The 15,753-nt window shown below is 43.6% G+C and overlaps 1 protein-coding gene across 1 annotated transcript; it reads left to right on the forward strand.

Moving 5' to 3' along the window:
• Nucleotides 1-774: 774 nt before the first annotated feature.
• RILPL2 (Rab interacting lysosomal protein like 2) lies at nucleotides 775-15,346 on the forward strand. Its single transcript, XM_023497046.2, has 5 exons — nucleotides 775-1,050; nucleotides 6,530-6,681; nucleotides 8,954-9,037; nucleotides 13,330-13,443; nucleotides 14,192-15,346. Exons 1-5 carry the CDS (start codon nucleotides 850-852, stop codon nucleotides 14,220-14,222), a joined length of 582 nt encoding a protein of 193 aa, XP_023352814.2. The 5' UTR covers nucleotides 775-849; the 3' UTR covers nucleotides 14,223-15,346.
• The last annotated feature ends 407 nt before the right edge of the window (nucleotides 15,347-15,753 follow it).

Raw genomic sequence — 15,753 nt, forward strand, 5'->3', positions numbered from 1 at the left:
CAAATACGGCCCATTTTCCCACTGCACCTGGTACCCCTGGTGACCCCAGATGTTGAAAATAGCCTCCTCTCCTCCGCAGAAACCCAGATTTCCGCGCATCTGTGTAAATAATGATTCTGTGGCTGATCTGGCCGAATCTGCAAAGGAAAAAGTTACTGGTCCTCCTCCTCCTCCCCCCCCTCCCCGCCCCCTCACCATGGGAACCCCGAGGCCGCGTCCCGGTTACTAGGCAAGAAGCAGCTCCTCCCCCCCTCCTGGTCCCTGCAGCAAGCCCTCGCCCCGCTCCTTTCCCGAGGGCGCCGGGACTGGCCGGGTGGCCCTCGCCCCCCTCTCATTTCCTTTAGGCCTCCAGATTTCCTTTCCAGTTGGGGGGGGGGGGAGGGGAAGCCTTTCTTAAAACCTCCTCCTCCTCCCAAGAACCATTCGCAAGTCTCTTGCCCGGCAAAGTCTCGGCCCCCCTCCTCCTCTGGTCAGCCGCTGGAGCCGAGGTAACTTGGCCCCTCTCCCTCCCCAGTCCCCCTCCGGCCTTCGCTGATTGGTCCGTCCTCAGACATCCCCCCTCTGCATTTTGCAAGATTTAAACGGAGGAAGGGTTGGGTTAATTGTAGAAGGGCTGTCCTTTAAGTCTGTTCCAGGGGGTCCTGGGCCTGGGGACCCGGGAACCACCAGGGACACCATGGAAAAAGCCTTCTCCGGAGAAGGAGGGGGGAGAGGGCGAGGAGGAGGAGGAGGAGGGGAGGAAAAGAAGGGAAAGGGAGGAGGGGAGACCCCCAAAACCCTGGGAAGAACCCCTTCCACTTGACTGCCGAGGATGTCTATGACATCTCCTATGTGGTGGGAAGGGACCTGATGGCCATCACCGGGGACTCCAGGGACGTGGCCACCAGGGTGACCCAGCTCCAGTTTAAAATCGTGAGGATTCTGGAGATGCTGGAGGCCCTGGTGAATGATTGCAATGTGACCGTGGAGGAGCTCAGAATGGAGAGGGACAGCCTCAGGAAGGAGGTGGAGGGGCTCAGGAGCGAGGGGCAGCCCCCGGACGCTGAGGAGGTACGTCCAGCCGTCGAATTCTATTCCCTTGTTTGTTTGGGGAAGGGGTTGGGATTAAGCGACTTGCCCAGGGTCACACTGCTCCGATGTGTCTGAAGTTGCATTTGGACGCGGGTCTTCCTGACCCCGGGGCAGGTACTGTGGCCATTGAGCCACCTCGTTGCTCTCATCCCATTGGACTCAACCCGTTCGGTGTTCCAGGTCCAAGCAGGGTTTGTGACACAGGGATTGGAGACCAGAAGGGAGGAGGGTCCTTTGGAGAAATGGAGCATGTTCAGTCTTGAGAAAACTTAGCGATGAGTGAGAGGAACCGAAGGACAGTCTATTAGTGCCTCCTTTCCAGAAGCAAGGCAGTATCCAGTATCGATGTATTTGTTGTTCGGAGGGAGCAGGGTACAGCCCGAGGATTATTTAGGGCTGATATCAGGATGGGTGGTTGGATGGTGAATGGATGGATAGATGGATGATGGATGGATAGATGATGGATGGATGGATGATGGATGGATGGATGATGGATAGATGGATGGATAGATGATGGATGGATGGATAATGGATGGATGGATGGATAATGGATGGATGGATGATGGATGGATAGATGATGGATGGATGGATGATGGATGGATGGATGGATGGAAGGATGGTGGATGGATGGATGGGTGGGTAGATGGGTAGATGAATGGAAGGATGAGTAGGTGGGTAGATGAATAGGTAAGTGGATGGATTGATGGATGATAGATGCATGGGTGGATGGGTATGTGGATGGGTTGAAAATCATAGCTGTCTGTCCTCAATATGACAGGAAAACCTGCTTGACCTTGGAGGGCAGAATTAAAAGGTTTGGGATGAAATTACAGGGGAGATGATTTTGATTCACCATGAGGAAGAGCTTCTTTAGAACTATCTAAAAGGGTAATATCCTGTCTGATACTGGAGGTCTTCCAACAGAGCTTGGACAACCACTTTGTGACTTGGCGGGCTCCAGGATCTGGGGGCCTTCAATGGAAAAAGGAAGACATTTGACTCTTCCTCTTCCCCCAGCACACACATTCCTTTCACCCCTCTTTGCTCAGCAGGGAGGCTCTCCGGAGCCCTTGACCGCATTGAGTAGCTCCTCCAGGTTTGCCAATGTCCTTCTTAAAATATGTGTCTAGAACTGAGCACAGAAGCCAGAGATATTCTGAAGAGGGTATGATTGTAGGTCTCATCCAGCCCTAGCAGCCTGTGTCGAGAAACACTGAGAAACTTCAAAGCTATGTACATCTTAGCAGAGCTCTAACTAGCCATTTTTGTGTCTGAGGAAGGGAGGCCCAAGTTTCCCTCCAACATTGTTAGGCTGATAGGCAGGGAAGGAGTTCATTTAAGCTTTGGAGCTTAAAAAAGCTTTTATTCTTTTATTATATATTCTTTATTAAGGCAAGAACTGTCCGACTTTGGCATTTGTATCTTCAATAGCATACATAGTGCTTGGCACACAAATAAACAAATAAATGCTTTTCCATTCATTCATTTATTGCTAGTTAGGTGCTAACTAAGCTCAGTTGTTTCCATGAGTGAAGGACCTGCTACCAACTACCTTTTAATTTCAGAGCCCTGAAGGAAGCCCCATTGCCTAGTTAAGTCTCTGTGGGGGAAGTCTTGAAATAGGGTCGTTTATCTGGGAAGGAGAGCTGTTGACTACGGAGTCAGCTCAGTGATAAAACCATAAATATCCATCCGACCAGCTTCCTGTGGGGACCAAGCTAGACACCCCCATGATGCAGCAGATGAGCTGTATGTTCTGTAAGGTAGAATGTGCATCTGAGGGTATCTGTGACACATCAGCAGGAAATTAGGGCCAGAGAGATCAAGGCTGTTTATTTGAGCTTCCTGACCAGCTCCTCAAGGAAGTCTTGCCTAGAAGAGTCTTAAGGTGAAGCTTCTAGCACCCGCATGGGCTGGCTTGTAACTCCTGGATGAATCTGAGCAAGATTGGTTAGCCCAGTGCCAGACTGCTGGACGGATTTCCAGAGCTCAGAATTTGACTCTTTACTCCCTTACTTCTCAAAGTTCTAAGACACCAGACTTATTTCCCAAGCCCAGGAAGAAATGTTTCTCTTAGGGTGAGGTAAAAGGGTCTCAGGCCCTGCACTACATCAGAATTTAGAGTCACAGACCTTCCTAGCTTAGACAGATTTGGAAAATACACTGCTAATTACACTTGGTAAGATGCTGACTTGGAGAGGGTCCAGATCCCCCAGAGCTGGAAGGAACTTTAATAGATACCCACACCTAATCCAGAATTCTTCTTCAAACACACCTGAGGGAATGTGGTCACTAAGTGGTCATCTGCCCTAAGTCCCTTAAGGAAGGGAAACTACTACTTCTCCCATAGAGAGCTGATTTTCATTTTAGGAGAACTCCAGGTCTTAGAGATTTTTCCCTAATATCAAACCTAAATTCATTATAATTCATACTCCCTCATTCTCTCTCTGGGGCCAAGGAGAACAAATCTCATCCATTTTATACAGAACAGACTTTCAGATACTAAAGGCAGCTATTCTGTCCCCCAGCATATTCTAAGTCTCCCCCATTAGAATATAAGATTTTTGAAAATCTGTTCAACTTTTCTATTTGTATTCCCTAGTATTTAGCACAGTACTTTGCATGCAGCAAATCCTTCAGTTAGTCATTCCAAGTTAAACATGTCCAGTCTTTTCAATGGCTCAATTTACAAAGATTTATTACGTATGTTTCAGACATTGTGCTAGGTATTGTAGGTACATCAGTTCTTTCTCTGTATGTGGATAGCATTTTCCATCATGAATCCTTTGGAACTATCTTGGATTAATGTATTACTGAGAAGAATTAAGTCATTCATAGTTGATCATCAGGCAATGTTACTTTTACTGGGTCCAATGTTCTCCTAGTTCTGCTTACTTGATTTTCTTTCAGTTCATGTAAGTCTTTTGAGGTTTTTTTAAAAATTTATTAATTTATTTTTTATTATAATAACTTTTTATTGACAGATCGAGGTTTTTCTAAAATCCACCTGTGCATTATTTCTTATAGAAATATATTACATTACATTCATAGACCACAATTTATTCAGCCACTGCCCAGTTGATGAGCATTCTATTTCCAATTTTTTGCCACCACAAAAAGAGCTGCCATAAATATTTTTGTGCATGTAGGGTACGGAGGCAAATTTTAACTGATCTTCTTAATGGTATAGACTTGAGGCCTTCCCCATTATGGTTACCCTTTTGTACGTGAGTTTTCAGCATCCTTAACTTTCAGAGCAGTGGACAGTGATGGGCTTGGAACCAGAAGGATTTAATTCAAAGCCAGACCTTATATATTTGCAAGCTGTATGACCCTAGGCAGGTCACTTCACTCTGTTTGCCTCAGTTTCCTCAGTTGTAAAATAAGGGATAATAAATAATATCAGTGACTTCATGAGGTTGTTGTGAGGATCGAATGAGATAGCAATTCTTAAAGCACTTAGTGCAAGCGTCTGACAGTAGGTGCTTAATAAATGTGTGTTCCTTTCTCTATTGTCCTGACTGTAGTATAATGAGGGACATGCCCACAGTCCCATAAGTCAGGATGTGACTTAGGTCTGCTAAAGCTAATTTCAGTCCTCTTGGCACTATCTCACATTGCCTTCTTGCTTCCCTTAGAAGGCAAGATCTTTTCTCTGGGGTGTGTGTTACATTTAAGAAACAATAAATTGATCACACATAGGAGAAAACATAGTCATTTAATCATAGCTCCTTAAGATCTGTAAAGTAGGGCTAGATGGTGTAGTGGATAGAGCACCAGCCCTGAAGTCAGGAGGATCTGAGTTCAAATTTGGCCTCATTATTAGCTGGGTGTCTTAGGGCAAGTCACTTAATTCCAATTGCTTCTCAAAAAAAGGAAGATCAGTAAAGTATTTTCCATATTTGATTTGGTCTTCATGATAGCCTTGCTAGGTAGTTTAAGGTATCCTATCCACATTTTTATTGATTTTTTGGTTGTGATAGCTTTTACTTTCTTCAAGAAAGTACTACTTTTTTAGTAGTATTGCTAATAAATGTTTAACAATCAGCTTTTCTGGGAGGAAAACGTTTGCAGGACACACAATGAAATTTACATTTAAATTGATGGGACTGCTACTTGGTACAGTGTATAGAGCACCAGCCCTGGAGTCAGGAGGACCTGGGTTCAAATGTGACTGAAGACATTTACTAGCTGTGTGACCCTAAGCAAGTCCCTTAATCCTGATGGTCTCCAAAATAAAAATCTTTAATCTGCTTTATTGACCTTTTTTCCATTATCTTCTAATTCCAGGTAATTTAGATGATTTAGGCTTTACTGATGCAAACAGTAGAATGAAAAAAAATTTTTTAACAGATTAAAAAAAATTGAGCACTGAATTGACATAATTAGTAAGCATCTGAGGTCTAATCTGAACTCCGGACCTTGTACTCTGTGCACTATGGCGCCCCCTATCCATCCATCAATTGTTATTACTCCCATTTGAATGTAGTTTCTTTTTCTGTCTTTATATCCCCAGGGTCTAGCATCCTGGTACCTAAAAAAACCGGGCTTAATAAATACTTGCAGATTGGCCGAATCTACTGTGTCAAATGCAGAGAGTGGTTTGTTCTGGTATTTAAATATAGATAAAATAAAACTCTGAAGAGTCATCTATACCCAGAGAGAGAGAGTTGTGGGAACTGAGTGTGGATCACACAACATAACATTCTCACTCTTTTTGTTGTTGTTCTTTTGCATTTTGTTTTCTTACTCATTTTCTTTCCTTTTTGATCTGACTTTTCTTGTGCAGCAAGATAATTGTATAAATATGTTTACATGGATTGGATTTAACGTATATTTTAAGTATAACATATATGGATTACTTGCCATCTAGGGAAGGGGTGGGGGGAAGGAGGGGAAAATCTGGAACACAAGGCTTTGCAAGGGTCAATATTAAAAAATTATAAATGCATTTTTTAATTAAAGCTTTTTATGGGTAATTTTTTCCAATATTGACCCTTGCATAACCTTTTGTTGCAATTTTTCCCCTTCTTCCCTCCACCCCTTCCCCATCTGGCAGGTAGTCCAATACATACTAATATGTTGAAGTACATCCAATATGTGTATATATATTTATACAGTTATCTGGTTACAATGCATATGTTTTGAAAACAAAAAACAAAAGTTTTGAAAATAAAAAGAAAAAAAAGAAATTACTATGGGCAAGAACTATGATGGTAGGCACTGTGTTACAAAATCAAAATAAAACAAACCTTGACCTCAAAAAAAAATACTCTGAAGAGTCTTTCACCCTTTGTTTCTATAAAATTTGCAGATTTGGGGCTCCTAGAATTGCTCAAACTACAGAATTAATGGCTGTCTTTCAGGCTCTTTTTCCTTCTCCTCTTCCTCTCCTTCCTTCCCTTCTTTCCCCTTCTCTAATAAGAAAAAGCCAGACCACTTGTTTCTTGTTTTACAGGTGAACCCAGGGACCAACAAAGTTGTCGTGGATCTGACAGACCCCAACCGCCCCCGATTTACGATGCAGGAACTGCGGGATGTGCTGCATGAGAGGAACAAGCTCAAATCCCAGCTGCTGGTGGCTCAGGAAGAGCTCCAGTGCTATAAAAGGTAGAGACAACCCAGGGGCCAAGGTTCAGCCTGTGCCCAAGAATCCCTCCTTGTTCTGCACTAGCAACTTCTCCCCTACCCTTACACAGAGCCGAAACTAGGGTACTGTGACCGGGGCTAAGCTCTAGGGCTAAGCTCTAGGGATCCAGATTTAAAGGGGACAATGATGACAGGTTCCGGTTTTGAGCAGTATAGGAATAACTATAGTACCTAGTTGTTGAGAATTATTTGTTGTTGTTTGTCCTTTGTTCTTAAAGAAGATGAGAAGGTGCCATGAAATGTAAGGAAATTGGATTTAAGTGAGGAAAGTCTGTGCAAGATCACCTGCCTCACTTTCCCCTCCAAAGCTATCTGAGTTCAGTGGCCAAATAGAAATCAGGAAGGCCGGAGATGACCCTGGATGAAATGGGAGATCAAGAATTATTAGTTAAACATGTATGGGTCTGCCTTCCATCTAGGGGAGGGAATCCAGGGAAGGAGAGGAAAAGTTGAAAAAGAGGGTTTTGCAAGGGTCAATGCTGAAAAATTACCCATGCATACATCTTGTAAATAAAAAGCTATAATAAAAAAGAATTATTAGTTAAAATAGGAAACTAGGAGGTGTTAGCTCCCCACTCCCCCATGCCCATCTCTAGCAGCTGTCTGCAGAGTGAAGTCCACTCTGATCCTGCTCTTCTTTGACTCTACCCACAAATGAATTGCAGGCACATTTAGTGCCATTACCCATAGACACAAATGTGTCTTAAAATATTTAAAGAGCTGTCATGTAGAAAGAAGAGGGATTAGATTTGATCCGCTTAGCTCCAGAACTAGTAACAAGCAGTTACTATAAGCATTTATTAAACCCTTACTGTATGCCAGTCACTGTGCTGAGCACAGGAGGTGGAGGAAGACACTGAGAGGGAGAGCTGAAAAGCTGAGGAAAGAAGAGAAAGAAAGAAGTATTTATGGGAGAATAAGGTATTGAAATCAGAAAGTCAGAGGCTGAGTTAGAATGCCCAGACTCCTCAAAATAAAAGCCCTGGAAAGAACTCACCAATAGGAGCAGAGAGCCGGCAGTGGCACCAATGCATGTTCTAAAGTGAGCCTGAAGCTAAAGCATATTGAAGTCCAGAAAGTCAGAAACCCCCTGGGCAGGGCATGGTTGGCCGGCCTAGGCCCTTTCCCAGGAAAAAGTGAGTGGAAATCAAGGAAAGGCAGATTTAGTTTCCATGCTAGGAAAAACTTCCCACCAGAGTTAGGAAGGAGAATATATTGCCTCAAGAGGTACTGAGTTTTCCATTACTGTTGGGAATAGCTTGAGTTATCGCTTCCCTAATGAAACTTTCCCTGTCATGGTTTTGATATATCATGGGTCAGAATAAGAAATTAAATGGGAATTTTGGGAGGAGTTTTGTAAAAGATATACAAAGGCCATCAGATGACCAAATATTTAATCCAAATTTCACAATAAGATGCTGTAAACACCCCATAAAAGGAAAAAAAATCAGACTTCTCTGGTAAGGAGGAAGGGTCAGAAATTTTTTACATAGGTTTCCCAGATCACAAGAGTGCCATACCTTTGACCCCTATGATATGGAAGGGGATAATTGTAGTTGGGCCAAATGACCACTGAGCTGCCTTTCAACTTTACAGTTTGGAAATTTCTTACTCTTTTTTTTTTTTTTTTTTTTTTTTGGTTGTTTGTTTTTGCAAAACAGTTGGGGATAAATGACTTGCTCATCTAGGAAGTTTAATGAGATGAGGCTGGATTTAAACTCAGGTCCTCCTGACTCTATCCATTGTGTCATCTAGAGCAGTTTGGGGATTTAAATATCACTGAGATAACAAGACCACACTTTACAAATTTGGGGCTCATATCATCAGAGAAAAAAGTCTCTTATTACAAGTTATGACCGAGAGAGGTCAGTTGGTCAGTTATCAGAGAGAGGCTGTTTCCTCTGCCAGCCAAGCAAACCCTGAATACAAATACTTTCCTCTCAATAAATCTCATTTTGGAAACCCCCAAATGGAAGGCAGTTCACTCAGAGGTAGGGTGGGGGTTTCCTAGTTGTCCTTGGGAAATCAGGCCAAGGTGACTTCCTTTTACCATAGGACAGGAAGAGCAGGGAAACTGTGGGCAGGGTTGCCCATTCATCCAGATAGATGGTAGATAACAGATAACAGGTAAGCTTCATTAAAATGGGAGAATGAATTGGAGGCCCATTGAAGGATGGAGTCCCTCATGCATGGAGAGGGAAAATGCTGGACTCCTTTTCCTTTGCCTCCACAGCACCTTAAAAAAGCTGGATTTACAGTCAGAAGGCATTGACTTGAATCCAAACTCTGAAGAAACTGCCTGTGTGACTTTGGGCAGGTCAGTAATCTTTCTGGTTCTTAGTTCCTTATCTGTAAATGAATAGTCTAGATGACCTTTAAAATTTCTTCCAGGGATAAGTGCGACTCTATGAATCAATCAATTGTTTGCTGGCCAATCATTTTTCAGTCACGTCCGACTCTGTGACCCCATTTGTTTTTGTTTTTTTTTTTGGCAAAGATACTGGAATAGTTTGGTATTTCCTTCTCCAACTCAGTTGGCAGATGAGGAAACTGAGTCACACAGGGTTACGTGACTTGCCTAGGGTCATACAGCTAGGAAGCATCTTGAGGTGGGATTTGAACTCAGAAAGATGAGTCTTCCTGACTCCAAGCCTGGTGCTCTGGGCACTATGGCACCACCTACCTGCATTGATTGAGATAGGATGCTCATCACTGGGGATACTAGGTCTCTGCTCTCAGGAAATATACATTCTAATGGGAATGGTGATACAATATAGAGGAGATAAAGACAATCTGAAATAATATCTAGCATTTACATAGTTCTTTATAAAACACTTTATACATATCACTTCATAACCATCCTGGGAGGTAACTAGTAGTATTCCCAATTTAGAGATGGGGAAATGAAGGTACCTAACCAGGATCATACCATATGTGTCTCAGGTAGGAGTCAAACTTAGGGCTCTCTGACCCAAGGCTCCCACCATTCTCTCTGTCCACCATACCACCACTTCCCTTAGCAGCTGGAAGGACCGGGGACAGCCGCCTACAAAAGGTGGAATTTGAGCTGAGCCTTGAAGGATCCAGGAAGCATACAGGTGGAGCTAAGGAGAAAGAGGCAGGTAAGAGTATTGTGTTAAGGGAACACAAGGAAGCCAGTCGATTGGACCCTGGACCATAGAGCTCATGGAACAGAGTAAGGGCAAGAAGGATAGAAAGCTAGGAAGGGACCCGGTTATGGACCTTTAAACACCAAACAAAGGAATTTATAGTTGATCCTGGAGGTGACAAACAACTACTGGAGTTCATTGAAATGGAAGAATGGTCAGAGCTGTGCCTTAGAAAAAATTAACCTGGCTGCTGAGTGGGGAGAGGCTGGAGTCAGGGAGAGGAGTTAGGAGGCTAGGTGGGAGGGACCTGAGCTTGGGCAGTTACTTGGCTGAGTCTTTGTGAAGGTGGGAACATATAAGATTTGGCCATAGATATAGATATGTGAAATGAGAGAGAATGAGGAATTCAGGATGACATTACAGTTTCAGGCCTATGGGGCAGCTACGTGGAGCAGTAGAGCACTGGCCCTGGAATCAGGAGAACCTGAGTTCAAATTTGGCCTCAGATACTTATTAGCAAGTTACTTAATTCCAGTTGCTTCCCCCCCTTACCCCCCCCCCCCACAAAAAATGGTTTAGCCCTGAGTGACTCATAGGGATGGTGATGCCCTGACTAGTAATGGTAAGGGGTGGAATGTGGGGCGGTTTGGGGGGAAAGATAATGAGTTCTAATTTTTTATTAAAGTTTTTTTTCAAAACATATGCATAGATAATTTTCAACATTCACCCTTGAAAAACTTTGTGTTCCAAATTTTTCCTTCCCTTCCCCCTCCTCTAGATAGCAAGGAATACAATATATGTTAAACATGTTAAAATATATGTTAAATGCAATATATGTATATATATATATATTTATACAATATTCTAGTACAAGAATTGTACAATTGTACAATCTTGTATTCTTATACAAGAAAAATCAGATCAAAAAGGTAAGAAATGAGAGAGAAAACAAAATGCAAGCAAATAACCAAAAAGTGAAAAAACTATGTCGTGATCCATTCTCAGTCACCACAGTCTTTTCTATGGGTGCAGATGGCTCTTCATCACCAGACCATTGGAACTGACCTAAATCACTTTGCTGTTGAAAAGAGCCACATCTGTCAGAATTGATCACTGTATAATCTTGCTGTTGCTGTTTATGATGTTCTAATGAGTCCTATTTTTGACATGTTGATTAATGTGGAAATATGTTTAACATGATTACACATGTATAACCTATATCACCTTGCTTGCTGTCTTGGGGACAAGGGAGAGGAAGAAGGGAGGGAAAATAATTTGGAACTCAAAATCTTATAAAAATGAATGTTGATGTATACTTATTGTGTATCTAAGTTATATTTTAATATATTTAACATCTACTGGTCATCCTGCCATTTAGGGGAGGGGGTGGGGGGGGTAAGAGTTGAAAAATTGGAACGAGGTTTGGCAATTGTTAATGCTGTAAAGTTACCCATGTATATATCCTGTAAATAAAAGGCTATTAAATAAAATTTAAAAAAAATGAATGTTGAGGGGCAGCTAAGTGGAGCAGTGAATAGAGAACCAGCCCTGAAGTCAGGAGGACTCGAGTTCAAATCTGGCCTCAGATACTTAATACTTCCTAATTATGTGACTCTGGGCAAGTCACTTAACCCCAGTTGCCTCAGGGGGAAAAAAAAGTTAAAAATTGTCTTTACATGTAATTGGAAAAAATAAAATACTGCTTACACAACATGTGTGTGATTGTAACCTAGGAGAGAGACTAGGGAACTAGGACTAGATATAGAGATCTGGAGTAATCTGAAAAGAGATGATAATGGAATCCATGCAAGTTGATGAGATCACTAAGTGGGGAAGCTTAAAGGGAGAAGAGTCCATAGACTCAGAGAACACCCAACATCAGACCTAGACAAATCCAACAAAAGTATAAATAAGAAAGAACCAGGAAAAGGACCTGGATGGTCAGACAGGAGGAAGACCAGGACAAAGTAGCTTCACACAAAGGCAGAGAGGAGAGAGTATTTAGAGGGAAATGATGCTCACCAATGCCAAAGCTGCAGAGAAGTCATGGATGATAAGGATAGAGAAAGGGCCGTCGGATTTGGCGATTAGCAGCTCACCAGGAACTGGAGAGCAAAGTTTCAGTTGAATGGGTGAAGCCGAAGAATGAAACAGATGGCTGAGCAGATGCTTGATTGGTTGAAGAGAGGGATAAGAAAGGAAATGGGAGCAATGATTATAATTGGCTTTCTCAAGGAGTTTAGCCATGAAAGGATCTAGGAAAATAACCAGTGGAAATGGTCAAATCAAGTGAGAAGTTTTTTAAGGATAGGATGTTTTAAGTAGTAGGGAAGGGGCCAGTAGATAGGGAGAGGCTGAAAATAAAGGGAAGGATGGGAAAAATAGAGCATCTGCCTGCAGAAAAGGTTGTAAGGGGATGGATTGCTTACGCATGTGCAGGGATCTGACTTGGGAGGCAGACGGGACACCTCTTCCTCATGAGACAGGGTGGAGGAGGAGATAGTGTTGCAAGGCATCTGAGGGATTTGAGATAAGAAAAGGACCTCATTTGAAACCCTCAACTAACAGAGTTGAGGAAAGGAACACAAAGTGGAGGCGGCCAAGAAATCAACACAGAGTACTCCTGAAAAAATTGAGAAGAGAGTAGTTTCATCTGGGTCCTTGAAGGGATAAAAAAAGATTCTGAAAGCTAGAGATGAAAAGGGAACAGAAAAACACTCAGATGTGGGAGACACAATATCAAGTGTGAAGATCAATTAGTTATTCAATTTGTCATGAAATAGAGAAATGTTTGGTGGGAATAGAGACCGGGCCAGGCCAGTGACCCCTATGATTCAGGTTCTCGATTCTTATCATTTTGGAGACTGAACCCTTGAGAGAAGGACATCAACTTGTGAGAGAATGATAAGGCGGCTTGCTGGGCCAGGCCTAAGGGGGTTGTGGGGAGCCTGACAGAAATAAAGAGAGGAGGGAGAATGGAGAAGGGGCGGAGGAAGAGAAACATTTTTCCTGCACCACTCACATTTTTCTACTGGGTTTGGTTTGTTGAAGTGAACATTCTTCACAGAGAAGTATCCTCAGTTCATGGCAAGGGGTGGGAGGGGAACTGGAGCTGTCTTTGAAGTTAGGTTACTGAATAACAGAGAGAGAGAGAGACACACACACACACACACAGAGAGAGAGAGAGAGAGAGAGAGAGAGAGAGAGAGAGAGAGAGAGAGAAAGATCAAGAGCATTATATGTGTGTACCACCTATGAGGGACGCATGACTTCCTGCCTTTACAAATCTATGCTTAGTACAAGCTTTTATTATTAGTAATAAGATTTGCAAAGTGCTCTTGATGCTCACAACTACTCTGGGAGATAGGTGCTCTTATTGTCCCCACTTTACAGATGAGCAAATGGAGGCAGGATAAATGATATGCCCAGAGTCACACATCTAATGGAGGCAGGATTTGACTAAATGAAATCATCCATTTCTTTTCTCCCTTTCACCTAGTGGGCTCATCCCCCCGAATAACAGCCAGATGGCAAGAAGAGACCCTGAAGCCCTCATCACCAGCACCACCAACTCCAAAGAAGGCAAACAGGAGAAAACGATCATCCGGAAGCTGTGAGTGGCCCCTGGGGCAGCAGCGGGGTCACCAGAGAATAAGGGACCTGGGTGATCCCCCACTGGGTAGGGGCTGCCTTGGGGTTGGGCCCATGATGCATTGGGGCGGAAGCTCCTTTCCCCTGGTGGAGCAGCAGCAGCTCATTTGTAACTTACAGACTTAGGTGTTCCAAAGGCTTGGAGCCCTCAGCCAGCTGTCCAGATGGGGGAGGGGAGAGAAAGAGGGAAAGAGAGATGGGGAGAGGAGGGAGAGGGAGGAAAGAGAGAGATGGGGAGAGGAGGGAGAGGAAGGAAAGAAAGAAAAGGATGGAGGAGAGAGAAAGGAAGAGGAGGGGGAATAAAGGTGAGGAAGGGGATGTGCACCCAGCTGGTATGGAGAGCTGGGTCAGAGCCCCAAGACTTGGGTTTAATTGTCCCCTCTGGTATCTGCTATAATCTGGGGGACGTGATGGCTCCTAGCCGAGGCTCCTCGTTCTGGAGTGCTGTATGCCTGAGACACCCAGTGCTACCTGCACCCTTTGGGAGCAGTTCGGGGAGGGAGCCCCTTCATCTTGGCAGATGAGAGTAACCACAGTCAGTGTGAAGGACTCAAGGGCCAAGGCCCGGAGAAAAGGCCCTGGATCTCCTGGAGAGCCAGAGAGGTCTTGGACTCTCTTCAGGCTAGGGGATATTTCTGGGAAACCGCAGCAGCACGCCCTCAGAGACGCTCCTGCCCAGGGCTGCCCTGACCACTGCTCTTCTGTCCCAGCTTCTCTTTCAGGTCGGGGAAGCGGACCTGATCCTGCACGCTGTGGCCAGCACTGAAGAATCAGAAAGCCTTTATTGTGCCATGTGTAGATAATTGGATTTACTGATTTATTTTCCCCTAAAAAAACTTCGAGAAGGAAATATACCACGTTGTTTTTCCCTCTGCTTAATTTCCCCTTGGCTCTCGGATGAGAGAGACTAGTGGGAAGCAACAACACTGAGTTTCGAGCCAGAGGATGTGGGTTCCAATTTTATTTCGGTGACTATGAGCAAGGCAGTTCCCTTCCTGGACCTCAGTTTCTCGCTAAGTGGTTCCTTTCCACTGGAAAGTTCTAATAGCTCATCTCTCACCAGTCTCGGGAAGCTCCACACCCAGAAGAGCAGGTCAGAACAATTAAAATTGTCCCATGAATCCATGGGCATGAGAAGGCAGCTTAGAATCATGAAAGGAATTAGCTCTGCAATTGGAGGACCTGGATTCAGATCCTACCTTGTGAGCTCAGAGGAGCCCACCCTCTTGATGTTACCACTTGCTTAAACGTGGTAGGCCACTTCCTTTGTTTCCTTACCTGTACTCCATGCCCCCTACATCCCCTTTCCAGAGCTGTGCTGCTGATAGATTTTGGGGTGCTCTAACCCAGTCTTCAAGGGTTCCACTGGGGGATAGATACTGGCCCAATGACACCGCCCTAGAATTGATCACTTTTAATATAGAAGCAAATTAAAATCAGATTCTTATTAAACCTGTAAAAGAGCAAGGCCTGTGTGAGGCATTAGAAAACTAAAGAAAAATAATGGCCATGTCCTTCAGGTGCCTGCAGTGAAAATTGTCAGATAAAAGAAAGAGGAAAAAGGTCAAATGTAAAGTCTAAATGTTTTCCCATGAATGTCACTGGTTGTTACCTCACAGGAACCACAGAAGGCATCTTGTCTAACCCACTAATTTTTACAGATGAGGAAATTTAAACCCCAAATTTTGAACGGATTCCCCCAAAGTTACACAGGTAGTGTGTGTTAAAGGAAGGATTTGAACCCAGCACCTTGGACTTGAGAATCTGTGTTCTTTTCCTCTTCACCACCATAGTATTGACTGTTCTTTCTTTGTAAGGTTTTATACTGAGATAAATAAAATGATTTTTCTACCTTCGGTAATTCATTTTAAAGGTGGCTTTTGTGTCCAGTCAGAGGTTGGGAAGAGGGTAAATAAGTGGGTCCTGTAGCCCCTATGTCAGCCTGTGCTACACCCTACATGACACCTGCATCCTGTGCAGAGATCTCTCACCTAGCCCGATACAACCCTGCTGCAATTCATCTCGGCACCAAACTGTCCACGTGGTTTTCTTGGCAAAAATCCCAGAATGATTTGCCATTTCCTACTCCATTAGATTAAACCAAGAAAGTTTAAATGACTTGCCCACTCATTATACTCTTTCCTAACTTGATTGTGTCCATTTGGTTCAATCACCCTCAAGGTAATTAATTCAGAAGATGATCTGGCCCCACAAAATTGATCCTAGAACATTTTGTTAATTATTCCACTCAGGAATAATTAGTTGAGTCCAG

This window comes from Sarcophilus harrisii, chromosome 1 (genome assembly GCF_902635505.1).
Source record: "Sarcophilus harrisii chromosome 1, mSarHar1.11, whole genome shotgun sequence".
NCBI classification, from domain to species: domain Eukaryota; kingdom Metazoa; phylum Chordata; class Mammalia; order Dasyuromorphia; family Dasyuridae; genus Sarcophilus; species Sarcophilus harrisii.